At 39.7% G+C, this 15943-nt stretch overlaps 1 protein-coding gene across 2 annotated transcripts; it reads left to right on the forward strand.

The window, feature by feature from the left end:
• The first annotated feature begins 5604 nt into the window (after positions 1-5604).
• Positions 5605-15410, forward strand: LOC115745836 (30-kDa cleavage and polyadenylation specificity factor 30). Of its 2 annotated transcripts, none has more exons than XM_030681443.2 (7): positions 5605-6201; positions 6701-7105; positions 9192-9354; positions 9504-9614; positions 10424-10492; positions 13260-13346; positions 14292-15410. In XM_030681443.2, the coding sequence occupies exons 1-7, from the start codon at positions 5777-5779 to the stop codon at positions 15141-15143; spliced, it is 2112 nt and encodes a 703-aa protein (XP_030537303.2). In that variant the 5' UTR covers positions 5605-5776; the 3' UTR covers positions 15144-15410. The 2 variants fall into 2 exon arrangements, with proteins under 2 accessions (XP_030537303.2, XP_048137736.1); XM_048281779.1 differs by having other exon boundaries at positions 6002-6205.
• Positions 15411-15943: the final 533 nt, after the last annotated feature.

Genomic DNA, 15943 nt, shown 5'->3' on the forward strand with positions numbered 1-15943 from the left:
CCGGCTCAAAGAACTGTCCGTGGCGGGCAAATTACGTCCGAGGATGTTCGACTTTGTCGTTATTTTGGAACGTATCCTCTTAAATTTCACTTTTTCTTCAACCAACCAACTTTGTCCAAGTCTCGTCAGAATTAGGTAAATTTTTTGTGGGATAAGCTCATCGGAAGTCATTAAATTTGTCACGAAAGTATAATTGAGTCATAAAATTTTCAAATAATCAAATAATGCAATTAAGTGTTAAAACTTATCACGAAGTGCAATTGAGTCCTAAAACTTGTCAAATTGATCCAAACAAGTCTTTCCGTTGGTTGCACTTGATTGCACTTTTCGAAAGTTTTATGACTCAATTGCACTTTCATAATAAGTTTTATGACTTGATTGCACTTTTTTTATATAGTTTTAGGGCTCAATTACACCTTTTTTTTTTATCAAGTTTTAAGATTTTTAGTGCATTTATCCCTATTTTTTTCTATGATCACCTAACTTTAATGCAATTTACCGAAGGCTGCTGAATTTTGGTTCAACATTTTACCAAAAGTTGTGTGATTTTGTATCAACTTTCATAGAAAGTTACTAAAAGGCGGAAAAACTGATCCGATCAAAAGTTGAATTTACTCGTTAGGAAGAAGCTATATTGGACCAAAAGTAAATCTCAAACCTAACCTAGGATACTGATTCTAACCATTATTGGCTCTATTCTATTAAAAATTGCGTTATATCAAGTTTTCATTCAAAAACCAAACTGACAAATCAAGGATTCATCTATTTCCTTTTGGGATTGGACCAGGCACAAATATAGGGCCATGGTTCAAACTAGGGGTAATCGGTTCCAAGATGGGTGGTTTCCACCCTAGAACCAAGAACCGCCCACTAGGGACCGGTTACGCAAAATGTGAACCATCAACCATTCGCTCATTTTATGAATCCACCCGAGAATCGGACCACCGATCCGGTCCGGTCTGGTTCCCGATTTGATTCTTGTCACGGTCCTACCAAGCACCAACATCGATTAAAAAAGAAAAGGGAACCAGTCTCTAGCAGTTGAAGGAGGGCTCAAATTGGGACTTTGGTAGTGCATTCTCCACGTGTGCGTTCAATATTCTTATTACATGAAAAACTTAAGGACAATGCCTTTGCAGGCGGCAATATTATTGTCAGCAATGGAGTCGAGCATCGTGGGAAATGCGATAGCGATTGATCAACTAATTAATGCGGGTTTTCAAATGCATCCACAAGAAACAACAAATATCACACATGAAAATAAGTTGGGTCTGGACTCTTTGTTTTGGATGGATGGGTCTAGACTCCGGGGCTTTAAGGGAGGTCTCTTCAATTAAAAGAATATACATTTGTATTATATGAAACAACCAATCCGATTGGGCCAGTTGGATGGTTCCTACCCGAAACCGTGAACCGAACTGGTACCTACCAATTCTAGAAAATTGGAATAGGGAACCGGACTAGTACCCATTGGTTCCATCCAAAATCAACCGGTTGGGTATGGTCCGGTCCAATTTGGTGGATCATGATTCTTTTTTCTCACCCCTAGTTCAAACAAATCTTGGCTCAATCCCGTTCGAAAATTCTTGTTTTGTTCAGGGACTGGGCCCCCTCGTACAAGACTTTTTCAGCCTTGTGCAGCAAATCTAGGGCCTCGTACAAGGTCCAATCAGCCTTATCCAATGCCCTTCTTCCCTTGTGCATAGTTTTTCCAAAGAAAGTGCGGTAGAGTCGTAACGCTTACCAAAAAAAAAAAATATAATCAAATCTTAAAATTTATCAAATTAGTATAATTTTTATTAACTCTAACTTAGATGAAAAATATTAACGTAGCATTTTTTTACTTTTTTCCTATCCCACGTGGCTAAAATTATGTCGTTTTGATCTAAAATTGATTTTTAGTATAAATTTTACTTAAGCTAGAATTGAAAAATAAACTAAATAAATAAGGGTGAGAAAGGCGGCTAAGGGCTGCAAGCGCTCGTCGCCATCACCCCACTATCACCAGGAAGGTCCATTGGCCGGTGACTTCCTCCGGCCGTCCCCCACCCTCGGCTCCTTCTCAACGACGGTGGAGCGGTGGAGACAAGGGCTTGTAGGCATGGCCTGAGTTTCCTTTTTATATAATTTTTTTAAGTTTGCTTATTTTAATATAATTTAATATTTTTCAAGCAAAAATCAAATTTGGACAAAAACGACATCATTTTAACTTTATATTTCATGTTTTAGCTACGTCATCGCCACGTAGGATAACAAAAATCTCAACAAAAAAAAAAAAATCACATCAGCATTTTCCGTCAACCATAGTGGACGAAGTCGGTGAAAGGATTCGATTGCATCAATTTGAAAAGTTTTAGGATTTGATTGCACTTTGTAAGTGTTATGACTCATTACACTTTTGTGACCGGTTTTTTGCCGAGTATAAAAATACCCTTAACATTGTTGATGCTTAATTTGTCTTTTCATATTCAGGAAACAATATGTACTGATCCTTTATACAATTTCCCAGATTTACGAGCATACACCATAATCATGGATTTGAAGTAGGATTATGTTGACACCTGATTTTCAGCCGACAAGTTATACAAAAACAAAAACTAGATATTAGGGTCGTGATTGTGGCGTGGTCCGCTTCCTGGCAAAAAATAGTCATTTTAGGCTCCGTTCTTTTAGCAAAAAATAACTTTCAAGAAAATGTTTTCCTGATTTTGCGGTGTTTGATTCAAGGAAAATAAATTGGTCAAGGAAAGTATTTTCCGTCAATAAAAAAAGCATTTAAAAGTGGAAAAAATAATTTTTTTCTTTTTAGAAAGAGGAAATCATTTTCTCTTCTCTTTTTAAGAGGAAAATGATTTCCTCTTTTTGAAAAAAGGAAATCATTTTCTCCTTTCTTTCCTCCCCACACTCCTTCACATTCATTTTCTTTTGATTGTTTTTCTTTTTCTTTAATTTTTTTTTATAAACATTTATTTTCTTTCTTCCTCTGCCGGTCATAGGCCGCAACGATGGTCGACTATCGATTGCGGGCGGCAGACGAGCTTGCCCGAGGCCGGCGAGTCAAGCCTTGCCTTGCCGGCCTAAAGCGAGGTCGAGCCTAGCTAAATCTAGTGAGGCAAAGCTCAGCCTTGCCAACTTACTAGCCTGAGGCAAGGCCAAGCCTCGTATGTGGCCAATTGTCGGCCGTCGCCATGGCCAATGATCGGCAGAGAAAGAAAGGAAATAAAAAAGAAGAAGAAGAGCAAATAATAATAATAAAATAATTACAAAATTACAAAAAAAGATTTACGTTAGTGCATGCCATGCTACATATGACGGCAAGTTCACGTCGGTAATTTTCGAACAAACGATAATGCAGAAACTCAATGATAAAAAATATTTTTCTTATTAAATGACGAAAAATATTTTCAAGTTCATTTTTAGGTTTTAGCCTAACACCAAAAAATATTATCATCTTCCTCAAAAATGACTTCCAAGAAAACATTTGTCATAAACATCACATTATCTACAAAAAGAACGGAGCCCCAGTGTTTTCCAAAGTTTTTCAAGTTCCATAGTATGCTATCTAAACTTGGGCATTGATTTCACCAATAATCCAAGGACGGCTTTAGAGTTGACGTTTGGTCAACCACTTAAGTCAACCATTGGTCAATCTTTTTTTTTTTTTTTCAGTTAGTTGGAAAAATTGAATAATCATTAATCAATTCTTTTCAAGCTTAATTAGACTTTAATTCACCAATTTTACAAAATCGACCGAGAATCGAATTAGCGGTCGAATAAAAAATTTCGACTTTCGATTGACGGAATTCAAGTTTCCTGGGGTTCATGGCCTGAGACTCAATATTGAGGCTTTTGTATTATTCTTTGCTCGACTTGTGTCGGATTAAGCTTTTGGGTTTCATGTCCCAAGGCTAACAAACGAGGCCATGTATATTCTTTAACCAACTTGTATCGGGTTTTTCATTGCGTGCACTCATATAGACACTTTCAACTACTTGAGCGTTTACTTTACCGCATTGAAAATGCATTGATTGTTAATTTCTTCTGTAGATTAAGTTAGGACTAGTTTAGATATTAAAGAAAATAAACCCACAAAAACAAATTGCATGACGACTTAGAGATAACTTTGATACCTTTAAGATCAATTGACAACCAAAAATACTTGATCATTTAGGTAAACAACCAACTTGTGAAAGGTATTAAAAAGGTGTTAATAAAAATATTAGCATAAACAAGTCTTTGTTCTTAGAATCTCTAGTGCGTAGGAAACAAGGGAGTCTCGTCTCGTTTGGGTTCTAGCTGACCAAAAAAAAAAAGGTAATGGCGACTCTTCAATACTTAGGTTGTTTCAATAACTAAAAAATGAATATTCCAGCGTTGCACAATGTATGGCTTTGAGAGAGCCCACACTCTTAATTGATGAACCCCTTAGATTGTGATGTGGTGAATCACCTTCTCGGTAATCCATTCGGATCTTCTTTTGAGCAAATACCTCTAAGCCCGTTCATCTCGAGAGGGTTGTGATAGGTTACTTCTCATGAACATTGCTCCATGAAAAACTGACTTGGGTAGGTGTCAGGATCCTAGGTTATTATTGTCTATTTGTGATGTTTTAGAGAGTTTTAGCATGGTGGGGTAGGAGGAGGGCTCATTAGTCATAACTCGATTTATTCTCGGGCTGAATCCCGGCTCGTGTCCTTCGGATAGTCAACAGCTCATGATTGGCACATGAGCCCCTAGGACATGATGGCTTAGGGCGCACATGGCAACACTTCTGCTCTAAAAATCAATTTATGGTCGGACGTTAATTTTTTTACTTCTACTTTTGAACAGCAGTTGGTTTTTCTACTTCTAAATAAAAGTAATTTTTTTTTACTTCTTCAAGTAACTCCAAAATTTCTAGAGCAAAACAATGGTCAATAAGTAGAAAAATGTAGTTGTCTAACCAAACAGATTTTTGCATTAGAATTTGATTTTTCTACTTCTACTTCCGAGTAGAAATTGGTTTTTTCTTTTGTACTTTTAGATAGAAATACTTTTTACTTTACTTCTTCAAGTGGCTCCAAAACTATATCTGGAGTCAAAAGAATATTTTAAAAGTAAAAAAATAAAGTTGCATAACCAAATGAATTTCTGCCGTTTGATTCCATATGTCGGGATTGCCATGTAGCATAATCGCATCTTTCGATCCTCTCACTATAAATACCCCCGCAATTCACTCATTTAGGAAAGTGTTGGACTTTTGTAGCAAAACCCAAAAAAAATTTCACCAAAACAAGTGACTCCGCAATCCTAGAAGCAAGTGAGATGGGATTGGGATACATTGGAATTGCCCCCTTTCGACATTACTGTCTTGCGCGACGGTAACCCCTTTTGGATTTCGAAAGCAAGCCAGCCTTCTTAAAACACAAATTTGTCATCGTTCGACGGACAAGTGATATGTTCGTTTCCTATTAATTTTGAAACATAATTATTTTCATATGTCAATTCATGTGTAAATTATCTATATATATTTTAAAACTGATGCGGAGTCAATTAAAGTTCTGAAATTAGATCTAACAAAACCTTGCTCAAATCCATCTTGCATTTTGCGGCTGGTTCCCCCATAAACTCCCTCCCTCCTCCTCCCTTCCTTCCTCAGGACTGTCCGTTCTCTCTCTCTCTCTGTCTCTGTCTCTGTGTCCGACTGAGAGTCAAACTTGAAATTGCCTGTCTTTTCACGCATCAAAGAGCCCTAAAACCCTGCATTTTCCGAAAGTACGCAATCCTTTCCCCTTCAATGGAGGACGCTGAAGGTGTTCTCAGCTTCGATTTTGAGGGCGGCCTTGACGCCGGCCCCCCCAACCCCACCGCCTCGGTCCCCGCTGTCAACTCCGATCCCTCTGCCTCCGCCGCCGCCGCCGCCGCTTCCGCCGTCGGAGGACCGGGAGGAGGAGGAGGAGGAGGAGGCGGCGGCGCCCCCACTGCTGCTGGGGCGGACTCCACGGCAGGGGGTGGTAACCTCGGCGGGAGGCGGAGCTTCCGGCAGACGGTGTGCCGGCACTGGCTCCGCAGCCTGTGCATGAAGGGCGACGCTTGCGGGTTCCTCCACCAGTACGACAAGTCTCGCATGCCAATTTGCCGATTCTTCCGGCTCTATGGTGAGTGCCGCGAGCAGGACTGCGTGTACAAGCATACCAACGAGGATATCAAGGAGTGTAACATGTAGGTAGTTTCTCTCTGCCTTGCCATCCTGGCTTGCTTTGGATTGGTTTGCATCCTCTGTTATGGTTTTTAGCGGGTTAGAGGTCATTTATTTAAATTGGTTTTGGCATAGCTGGTGCTAATGTCATGGTAGGTTTCAGTTGTAAGCTTTGGCATGAGAAGTGAGGATAATTGGTCATGGTCCCTAGCGGATATTTAGTTGGCTAGCAACATGGATCAGTGGATCACATGAAGTTTCGAACTATTTCTTTTTTGCTGAAGTTCTTCTCCAGAGTGAACTGGTGGAAGGGTTTTGGAGCTTGAGACAATGACAATACGCATGAAACTTGTTAGAAAATATTGTGATGCGATCATTAGTTTGTTGTTTATGGGTTTTCTTGTTCTTTTCTTGTCAGGAGCGTGCTATGAGATGTATGTTTAGGATGAGGAGGGTATTTAAAGTTGGGTGAGTGTATTGATTAAATGTCTCTGTCTGAGTTTTTTGGTTATGTGACTGCAGGTACAAGTTGGGTTTTTGTCCAAATGGTCCTGACTGCCGATATAGGCATGCGAAGCTACCTGGACCTCCACCTTCTGTGGAAGAAGTCCTTCAAAAGATTCAACAATTGAATTCGTACCATTATGGCAATTCAAACAGATATTTTCAGCAGCGTAATGCAGGCGCTGCTCAACATAATGAAAGAGCTCACTTTTCAGTAGGAACCAATGCTGTAAATCAAAGTGCTATTGTAAAACCTTCAACGACGGAGTCTGCTAATCTGCTGCAGCAGCAGCAGCAGCAGCAGCAGCTGCCTGTTCAGCAGTCCCAGCAACAGCCCAGCCAAACGCAGCAACAGAATCCTTCTAGCAGCACACCTAATCAGGCAGGCAGAGGTCCTACTCCTTTGCCTCCAGGAGTATCTAGGTGTGTTCAGATTTCAGAGTCTTAGGTCTCTATGTAATTCATTCTTGTATTTCTCCAGGACATTTTGGTTAGAGATTTGTCAATATCTAATAATCCTCTGAAGGAGGTTGGCTGAATTTTAGCCTCTTCATAGAACCATAGTTTTTACACTTAATCCGATCTGCACTTGTGGGATATTTATACTTGTTTTCATGTATGCACTTCCCTATTTGTCTTTCTTATGAAGATACCATCATGTATTTCTTTTGCTATCAGCATCAGTAGCTTGCTGTTGTGGTAACTGCATTTATTCATATGATGCTATTGAGGGAGATAAGGAGCGTCATCAACAAGGACATACTCTTTTCTCTTCACTTTCTTTTGCTAATCCCTGAAAATTATTTACCAACCTATGACTTAAAAACTTTGCTTGACATACTATTGGTGGTGTTAACTAGTTTTGCTCTCTATGCTTTACCTATTATACTGTGAACTATATTTTCTTTAGTATAAATTAGAGAAGAAGTGGCTGCTTAAGGGTCCATTTGGTTGTCCAAACAGATATTTAGTACCATTGGTGTTAACACATTTTTTTTTTTGTACTCTGGGTGTGCCGAATTAGATAGGCAGTATATAAACTATCTATTAGAAAAACATTGACCAGTGTTTGAATATTGGTCTAGTCCAGAGAATTAGCGTTGATGACACTTGGTGGATTCATCAATCTACATGGTGATAATTGCAAACAATGAGCAGGGCTACACTTTTTTGCCTTCAATACAGAATTGGGTGGATAAAATCCGGGGCACACCTGAAGTGAGTTAAAGTCCACGATGCACAGATGATGTGTCATTGGTGTGGTTGGTGAAAGGCATGTTTTTACCCTAAGAAAAATGGAGAAAATTTCTTTGAAAACATCATTATGTACATACAATTTCGTTATTCAGTGATCAAAATTCTGCCTTGAAGTTTTCGGAAATGTGTTTCTCTGAAACATTTTACTTTTGACCATTGTAGATACTATTGAAGCTTCATTATTTGGGAATTTTAGTCCATGTTTTACTGTCTTTTCCTTTTACTTTTTAAATGTTTCCGTTTTTGTTTGAGATTTGATTTTTATAGACATTATACATCTCAAATCTTCAACGAAATACAGGCTTTGGCATTTGTTGGTCTTTAAGTGATGTATAAATTGTTTTATTTATGAAACCTAAGTATTTTTTCCCCCTTTCATCTTGGTAGGGCTTTCTTAAAAGCTACTCCATTAGGCACTATTAGAATATATTTTAATCAGTGGCAGAGAAAAGGGATACTGCTGGGGTTCTCCATGTCACTTGTAATTAACCTCCGTACTCTAAATTGCAGTATTATTTTCCTGAAATGTCTGCTGATTTTTCCTTAGACATTATCCTCCACAATGCTTATACAGAAGCACTTCTGTAGTTTCAGTGCTTAAGTATCTGTGTAGTCTCCTCCTTCTATTAATGTGATCCTAGTACCCATCATTTGATAAGTGTTGCAGATGACTGCAATCTGCTAGATATTTTTAGAGCCCATAACTCATCAGTCCAAAAGACCTTGTTTTGCGATGAATATAAGCCTCTTATATATACATTGTCCAAGAGGATGCAGGTCCTGTGCTTTTCAATTTCTGATAGAAAACTTATCTGCAGTACAGGCAGTTTATCTGTGTATGTAAGATGGTAGAATCCAAAATTAAACATTACCTGGTGGATAAGATATCCTTCTTACATAAGATGCTACTGGGTTGGCTTGAAGCCTGCTGTGGATTTCATTGATCAAACTGCAGAGAAATTACATTATTTGAGCCCTTTCAAAATCAGTAGTTACATGTACTGGTTAGGCTTCTTAAAAATGCACTGTTTAGATATGAGTTGGTTGACACCTCGGAAAGATCACGGGGGTAACATAATCTTTAACTACTGACAGTTCCTTGAAAATCACTTGAATGATGTCTTTCTCCATCATGGTCTATTGCTTGCACATTGTAGATGAAGCATTATGCATTGTCGTTATAAGGATATCATTTCAATTTTGGGATGTATAATCTATAAACATATTTGGGTTTTGAAATGTGGAATCTTAGGTATTTCATTGTTAAAAGTTGTAACCGTGAAAATCTGGAGTTATCTGTACAACAAGGAGTATGGGCAACTCAGAGGAGCAATGAGGCTAAACTGAATGAGGCATTTGACTCTGCTGAAAATGTGATTTTGATCTTTTCCGTCAACCGCACACGTCATTTTCAGGTAGTTTTGCTTATTCTGCTTGATGAGCTGTATTTTTTATGCTAGTCATGTTTTAAATTTTGTACAAAATTCGGCTGTCAGATTTGTCTGATATTGTGATATTTTGTTCTTTTGTATAGCTAACATGCTAAATTTGGGTGGTTTATCAGGGCTGTGCAAAGATGACTTCGAGAATTGGTGGAGCTGCAAGTGGGGGGAACTGGAAATATGCACATGGAACTGCACATTATGGGCGAAATTTCTCAGTGAAGTGGTTAAAGGTGCATTCATAGTCTCTGGTTATTTTAATGCACTTTACTGGCCCCTTCCATTTTTATCTTGCTGTACATGGTCCTCCTCTGCTAATAAGCATGCGCACCATTTCTGCGATTCAATAACTAAGCCAAACTGTCACCAACTTTATCTGATTGCTTATCTTGGAATTGTTCACTCCACGTCAAGATCTTAGGCGATCTTATAGACAGGAATTTCTTTGATTATCTTTCTATCTCTCTCTGCCCTTACTGGTTGAGAAGACGGTGTAGCTCCTAAGATGTTTCGGCATCTAAAATTCCTATAACATGGATAGTTCCCAAAAGAGATCCAGAACCTTTGTATTGGAGGCTTTTAGGGCGCGCATGGCAACACTTTTGGAGTAGAATTTCTGCTCCAAAATTTGGTTATGCAACTTCATTTTTCTACTTCTAAAGCAATTTTTTGCTACAGAAGTGGTTTTGGAGGCACTTGAAGAAGTAAAAAAAATTTACTTCTCTCCAAAAGTAGAAAAATCAATTTATGGCTAGAAGTTGATTTTTAGAGCGGAAGCATTGCCATGCATGCTCGCCTTTGTTTGCAAGAATGAGAAAGGTTTGGTTTCCAATTCTTTTGGTAGCGGTTTTGGGATGGCTTGGTGGGTTGAGTGATTCTCATTTTGCCTACTTGTCAGACATTGTGAATCATGACCTCAGCTAGTATTTACCAGAAGTATATTGCACAAAATGCATAAAGTGTACATATAGAAGGTTCTATTTTGTTCTACTAGTGTCTTCAAGATATTGTGTTACTGGCTGATACTAAATTTTTTCTGCAGCTCTGTGAATTATCCTTTCAAAAGACTCGCCATTTGAGGAACCCATACAATGAAAACTTACCAGTCAAGGTAGAACCCTTACTTTAAGCTTCTTTGTTTGGCTGAGGTGGAATTGAAAGTTATTTGCTGGTGTTTCGTACCCCTTTTGCTTTTGCTCTTAAATTATTGTTTTTTTCTCCAACTTCTGAAATTGTAGTATATTTACTGGTGTCTGGATACCAAGGGCTGTGCTTTAATTCAAACTGGTTAAACACGATCCTGGTAAGCATATATGTAGTGGGGGTTCCTTTCTGGTTGTTATTTCGTGAGTTGTTAATGGAGTTTTGTCCTTTGTGCTTTAACAAGAATTAATATTGGTTCATATGTCCAACTTCGTTTATATTTCCGGACCCCCCCCCCCTCTCTCTCTCTCTCTCTCTCGTGCGCTGGCCCTCTCATCTGTTGTGCTTGAGAGAACGTAGTTATTCTTGTTAGAGGTAAGCTCTTCAGGTGTCTCATGATTGCTAACGTTGAAAAGAAAGTCCATGATTTGTCATTCAGGGGGAAAGAGTGAGTTCTCAGAATATGCGAAACTGCAAGGTGTAGGATCATGTTTGTTAGACAAGGAGGCTGCAGTAGGATCTCAAGTCTCTGCAAGACTGGTTAGGAAGGCTTGGAGAACTGCCTATGCAATTTTCCATGATCCCTGAGTCTTATTTAGTTATTTTTTCTGTAGTGATGTGATTTTTGAAGTATGTCGTTGTACTTGGTGGTGAAACTAGGAAGATCAAGGGCAATGGTATAAAGAGAACATTGGGCTGGTGAAGACTTTCTGCCCAAGAACTGACCAGCCTGATTTTTAGTGATGGGCTGGAGATTAGGGTCTCTGTTTTCTGCTTAAGGACTTGTTTTGCCGAAAGTATCTTGGAAGAGGATTTTTGTGTTCAAGGTTATGTGGTCTTAGGCCTGGCCAGTAAGCCTATTCATGGACCATGCTTTCGGTGTAGAGCATTGAAGCGTCTTCCATTTTTTCCTAGAGTTACCATATTTCTTCCATGGCTGAGGAGCTTGCAATTCAGGGGCTGGTAGATTTCACAAAGGTGGAGGTTGGTGTGAGGATTTGAGTACAGATAAAGTTAAACTTGCTTTTTGCTGCTTCCATATTGAGAGGTGAAACTATTTCCATCACCTACCTTTGAAGGAATTGAAGGTTGTAGAGATGACAGAAGTCAACTGGAATAGAAGGTTAGACTGGGAAAGATGATTCTGTTGGTGGTGTGACAATTGCAGAGAGCATGAAGAGTTTAAGGTCTGTCGTCTTGATTGCTGCAGAATGTTAGGTTAGAAAGTGGCCCAAAAAGAAGATTGGTTGAAAGTGGGAGGCCTTTCGTTGAAAGGAAGTGAAAGGAAGGGTTTTGACGAGTTCAACAGAAATATGAATCTGAACAGAAGTTAGGAAACTTTTTTAAAGAGATTGTCTTTCTCAAAGAATAAATGAACAAGACTGATTGTAGCTCCTGAAATCTTATGGTTGTGCAGCAATTTGAATTTGCACTTTTAATGATGTTGGGGACTGTGTTTCTTAGAATCTTGAAATTAGGGGAAATGCACAAAGCCAAGATTTTGTCTGAATGGAATTTTGTGCAAGGAAGAAACTGCAGTTTTAATGCTAATTCTTTGTTCAGGTTATACAATATAGAAAGTCGTTGACTATTGGGAAGTAAATAATCAGAAAAGATCTAACAGACTAGCAATAAGGACAGATAAACACGCATTTGGTGGGATTAAAGAGCAGATAAAGGAAAGTGGACCAAAAATAAACTAGCACTGTAACATAGTGATTAGAAGGATTAGTCGAGTACATCCTTGACTACTTAAAAAGTTTAAAGCTACCCAAAAAGATGGAGACGTGGATCTTTTCAACAATCAATCTCTTATTCTGTTCTCTTAAATGCAGCACATGAGCCATACGTGGGAAGCAATTAAGGATTTCCTGGAATGATGAGACCTGGTAGGAAAATTCTGAAATAGTTGAAGAACGGTTCTTGGAATAACTAACAGAGCTGAAAATGAATCTCCAGGATGGTTGAGCTTATCAAGTGAAAAATTATGTCTTCAGTGGATTCTCTTGACGTTTACCCAAGCAACACTAGATTAAAAGGAAATTTCTTCTTCTAGATAATAACCGATGATGATTCTATCCTGAGTCAACATCTAGCAGGAGAAAATAATCTTAGAATGTACACAGGGAAGCCACATAGCTTTCACAGAGTACTCTTTTTTTTTTTTTTTAAATTAAGTGTAGCATATAAGATTGTCTTCCTGAGAGTGCTGTGTGACCTGGCATTTCTAAGAGAAGTAAGGAGCTGGCAGAAGTTCCAGTTGTTGTAGTTCCAGACAAACACTGCAATGCAAAAGGCACTACCTGATCCAAAGCATGAAAATTATTCATTAATGCATCCTGATTAACAGATAAAGTGAACAGAGAAGGAAATCGTTTTAATAGATGCATCACCCCACGAGGTTGTGCCAGAATCAGCTGTGTACATAAAAACTAATCCATTGTTTCAAAATCCCACTCTTCTCAAATGTGTTTCCAGACACCAATGATAAGGGGAGGCCACTTCCTTTTGGTCATCTTTTTTTTGTTTTACTTTGGCCATACACCTTGATCATCTTCACCCAAGGAGAATAGATAACATCATATGGTTTCTTTTGCTATTTTTTTTTTGGTTAAATCTTTTGCTATTATTATTGGCATAAAAAAAGAAAGGATGATGCAGTAGTGTTGGATTCTGACTTTTGCAGTCAAACTTTCTGCGTATTTCCTTATTCATCCAGCATGTTGTGAATGCAGATCAGCAGAGATTGTCAGGAGCTAGAGCCCTCAGTTGGTGAGCAGTTGGCGTCCTTGCTTTATCTAGAGCCCGATAGTGAACTCATGGTATGTTTTACCGTTGAAATATTTGTCTGTAGTTTAGCAAGGTTCAAAATAAACATTTTCCTTTTATTTTAGCGTGCTAACACAATAAGTCGAACTTGTTGGGTGTCATGATCAAATAGGAAATCTCTCTTGAAAGAAACTTTCAGTTGATGAAGTATTTTCTCATTTGCAAGAGATGTGTTTTAATTGCGTTTGAACAAAAGTACTTCCCGTGAAGCCCCCTCTCCTTGAACTTTGAAAAGCGAGTCTCTGTAAAATCTAAAATATAAATAGAGATTGAACAATTAGAGCGAAGGCTGGTCTGTGAATCTTAATGAAAGTACCTATTTTGACATGTAAAGGTCGAACACTTTTTTCGACAAAAAAAAAAAAAGGATGGAACGCTTTCTGGACGTTTTAGAGATGAAATGACTTACAAAAATCTGGAGGGAGTAAGTAGGCAGTTTATAGTCGCAACATGATGACCCTGGGCACTTCCATTGTCATGATCTAACTTTAGGCAGTTCACAGTATGCTGTACGTTGGTTCATTCCTTAAGAAATTGGAGCTTTGGCAGCAATCTGATGGATCTTCGGCTGAAAGGTTGTAGTGAAGGAAGAAAAATATTATGATAGTGAAAGAGGAGGATATAAACGATGTTAAAATTAACTCAGATGTGAGAAAATGTGATTAATCACGAGTAAGTTCATAACTTCATATCCTTGTCATGTTTTTTGGTCAACTTTCATCCATAATGATCTTAGAAGAATTTGATGGAGTTTGGTGGTTCATCATTCTAGAGCAATTAAAATAGTCAAACAACAGCAAATGAAACAACACTGGGGGTTAAACGAAAATAATCAGGAGCAGCACACATATGAGTATTATGCATCCCCGCGCGATATTTACTTTGTTAAATAAATGTAAGGAACTCTAACTGAAATCCCTGTTTTATCATGGCTACAGGCGATTTCTCTGGCAGCTGAATCTAAACGTGAGGAGGAAAAGGCCAAAGGATTAAATCCTGATAACGGGGCAGAGAATCCGGATATCGTTCCATTTGATGACAACGAAGAAGAAGAAGAGGAAGAGGAAGAAAGTGAGGAGGAGGAGGAGAGCTATGGTCCGCTTCTTGGACCGGCATCTCTTGGTAGAGGAAGGGGCAGAGGAATGATGTGGCCGCCGATGCAACTGGCACGCGGAGCCCGGCCAATCCCCGGGATGCGGCCTTTTGCTCCTGGGATGATGGGTGCTGATGGTTTTCCTTATGGAGGTGTTGCTCCTGATGGTTTTGGAATGCCCGATCTCTTTGGTGTGGGTCCCCGTCCTTTCCCTCCTTACGGGTCAAGGTTCTCGGGGGACTTTTCAGGTCCCGCATCCGGCATGATGTTTCCTGGACGACCCATCCAACCTGGCTCAGTTTTTCCTACCGGTGGGTTTGGGATGATGATGGGTCCTGGACGTGGTCCCTTTATGGGTGGAATGGGCCCTGCAAGAGCTGGCCGGCCTGCTGGAATGCCTGGAGGTCTTCCACCTCCACCTTCTCAAAACCTGAATAGGTTAGTGAAGAGAGATCAAAGGCCGTCGCCTGGTGCAGGATCAGACCAGGGTAGGGATCAAGAGTCAATGGGGCCCAGTGAGGGTGCTGATCACGACAGATCACATCAGCTAGGACCACGGGCTCATCACGAAAATAACAGCTTGAGGAATGAAGAGAGTGAAAGTGAGGATGAGGCTCCAAGGCGCTCAAGGCACGGGGAAGGGAAGAAGAAGCGACGTGGTGGGGATGCAGTTGTTGCTATTGCCCCCAATCGCTAGCTGGAGTGTTTTGACTGCCCTGATCTATTAGGCATTTTGCTTTGTTTTTCTCTCCCATCTCGTGATTATTCTTTTACACAACAAAGTCTTCTGTTTCAGCGGCTCAGCTCCTGGATCAGAGAGGCCCGTGTGAAGTTGTAGAAACCAATATGATTGTGGCCTTTTTCTATTTCTCTTCGAAGATCCGTGTATTGTCCGAAGTACATTATTGTAACCTATAAGAACTAACAATGAAAGAGCATATCACATCACAGCATAGGATGTTTCTTTTCGTCCCATATAGTGATGAGAAGCGCGATGGTTCAGTCTGTTCCGTTGCCTGCTAAAGGGTCGTTAGCAGGATGGTGTCGCAAGTCGTGACCAGCTTGATGGAGTCATATCTTTCTTAACCAAACAAGAAAAAGAAGAAAAACAGATGACCAATTGAGTAACTGTACAAGTGCCTTCGTTTGTTCTCGTGCTCGAGTAACGAGTGCTATGCTAACTAGTGTTCGAGCTAGGACCTCCGTTACATTGAAGGACTTGGTGTTCACAGTAAGGTTTATTTTGCCCTGGTGATTTCTCTACTGAAGCCATTTATTGGCGGTTCTTGTTGTTTATGATGTCGTGGAGTGGGGATATACTTTGTAAAAGTCGGGTAGACTGGTGTCACGTGCTTGACGGTACAGAGGAATGTGCCGTCGGCGAAGCAGCGCTGGTGATAGTGCATGACCCGTTGGACAGAGGGGCTGAGGCCGAAGAGGCGCATAAGCTGGTATTCGACACTGGGCATGTCGGCTCCAGAGGTGGACCAAAATGCG

Source organism: Rhodamnia argentea, chromosome 7 (genome assembly GCF_020921035.1).
Source record: "Rhodamnia argentea isolate NSW1041297 chromosome 7, ASM2092103v1, whole genome shotgun sequence".
NCBI classification, from domain to species: domain Eukaryota; kingdom Viridiplantae; phylum Streptophyta; class Magnoliopsida; order Myrtales; family Myrtaceae; genus Rhodamnia; species Rhodamnia argentea.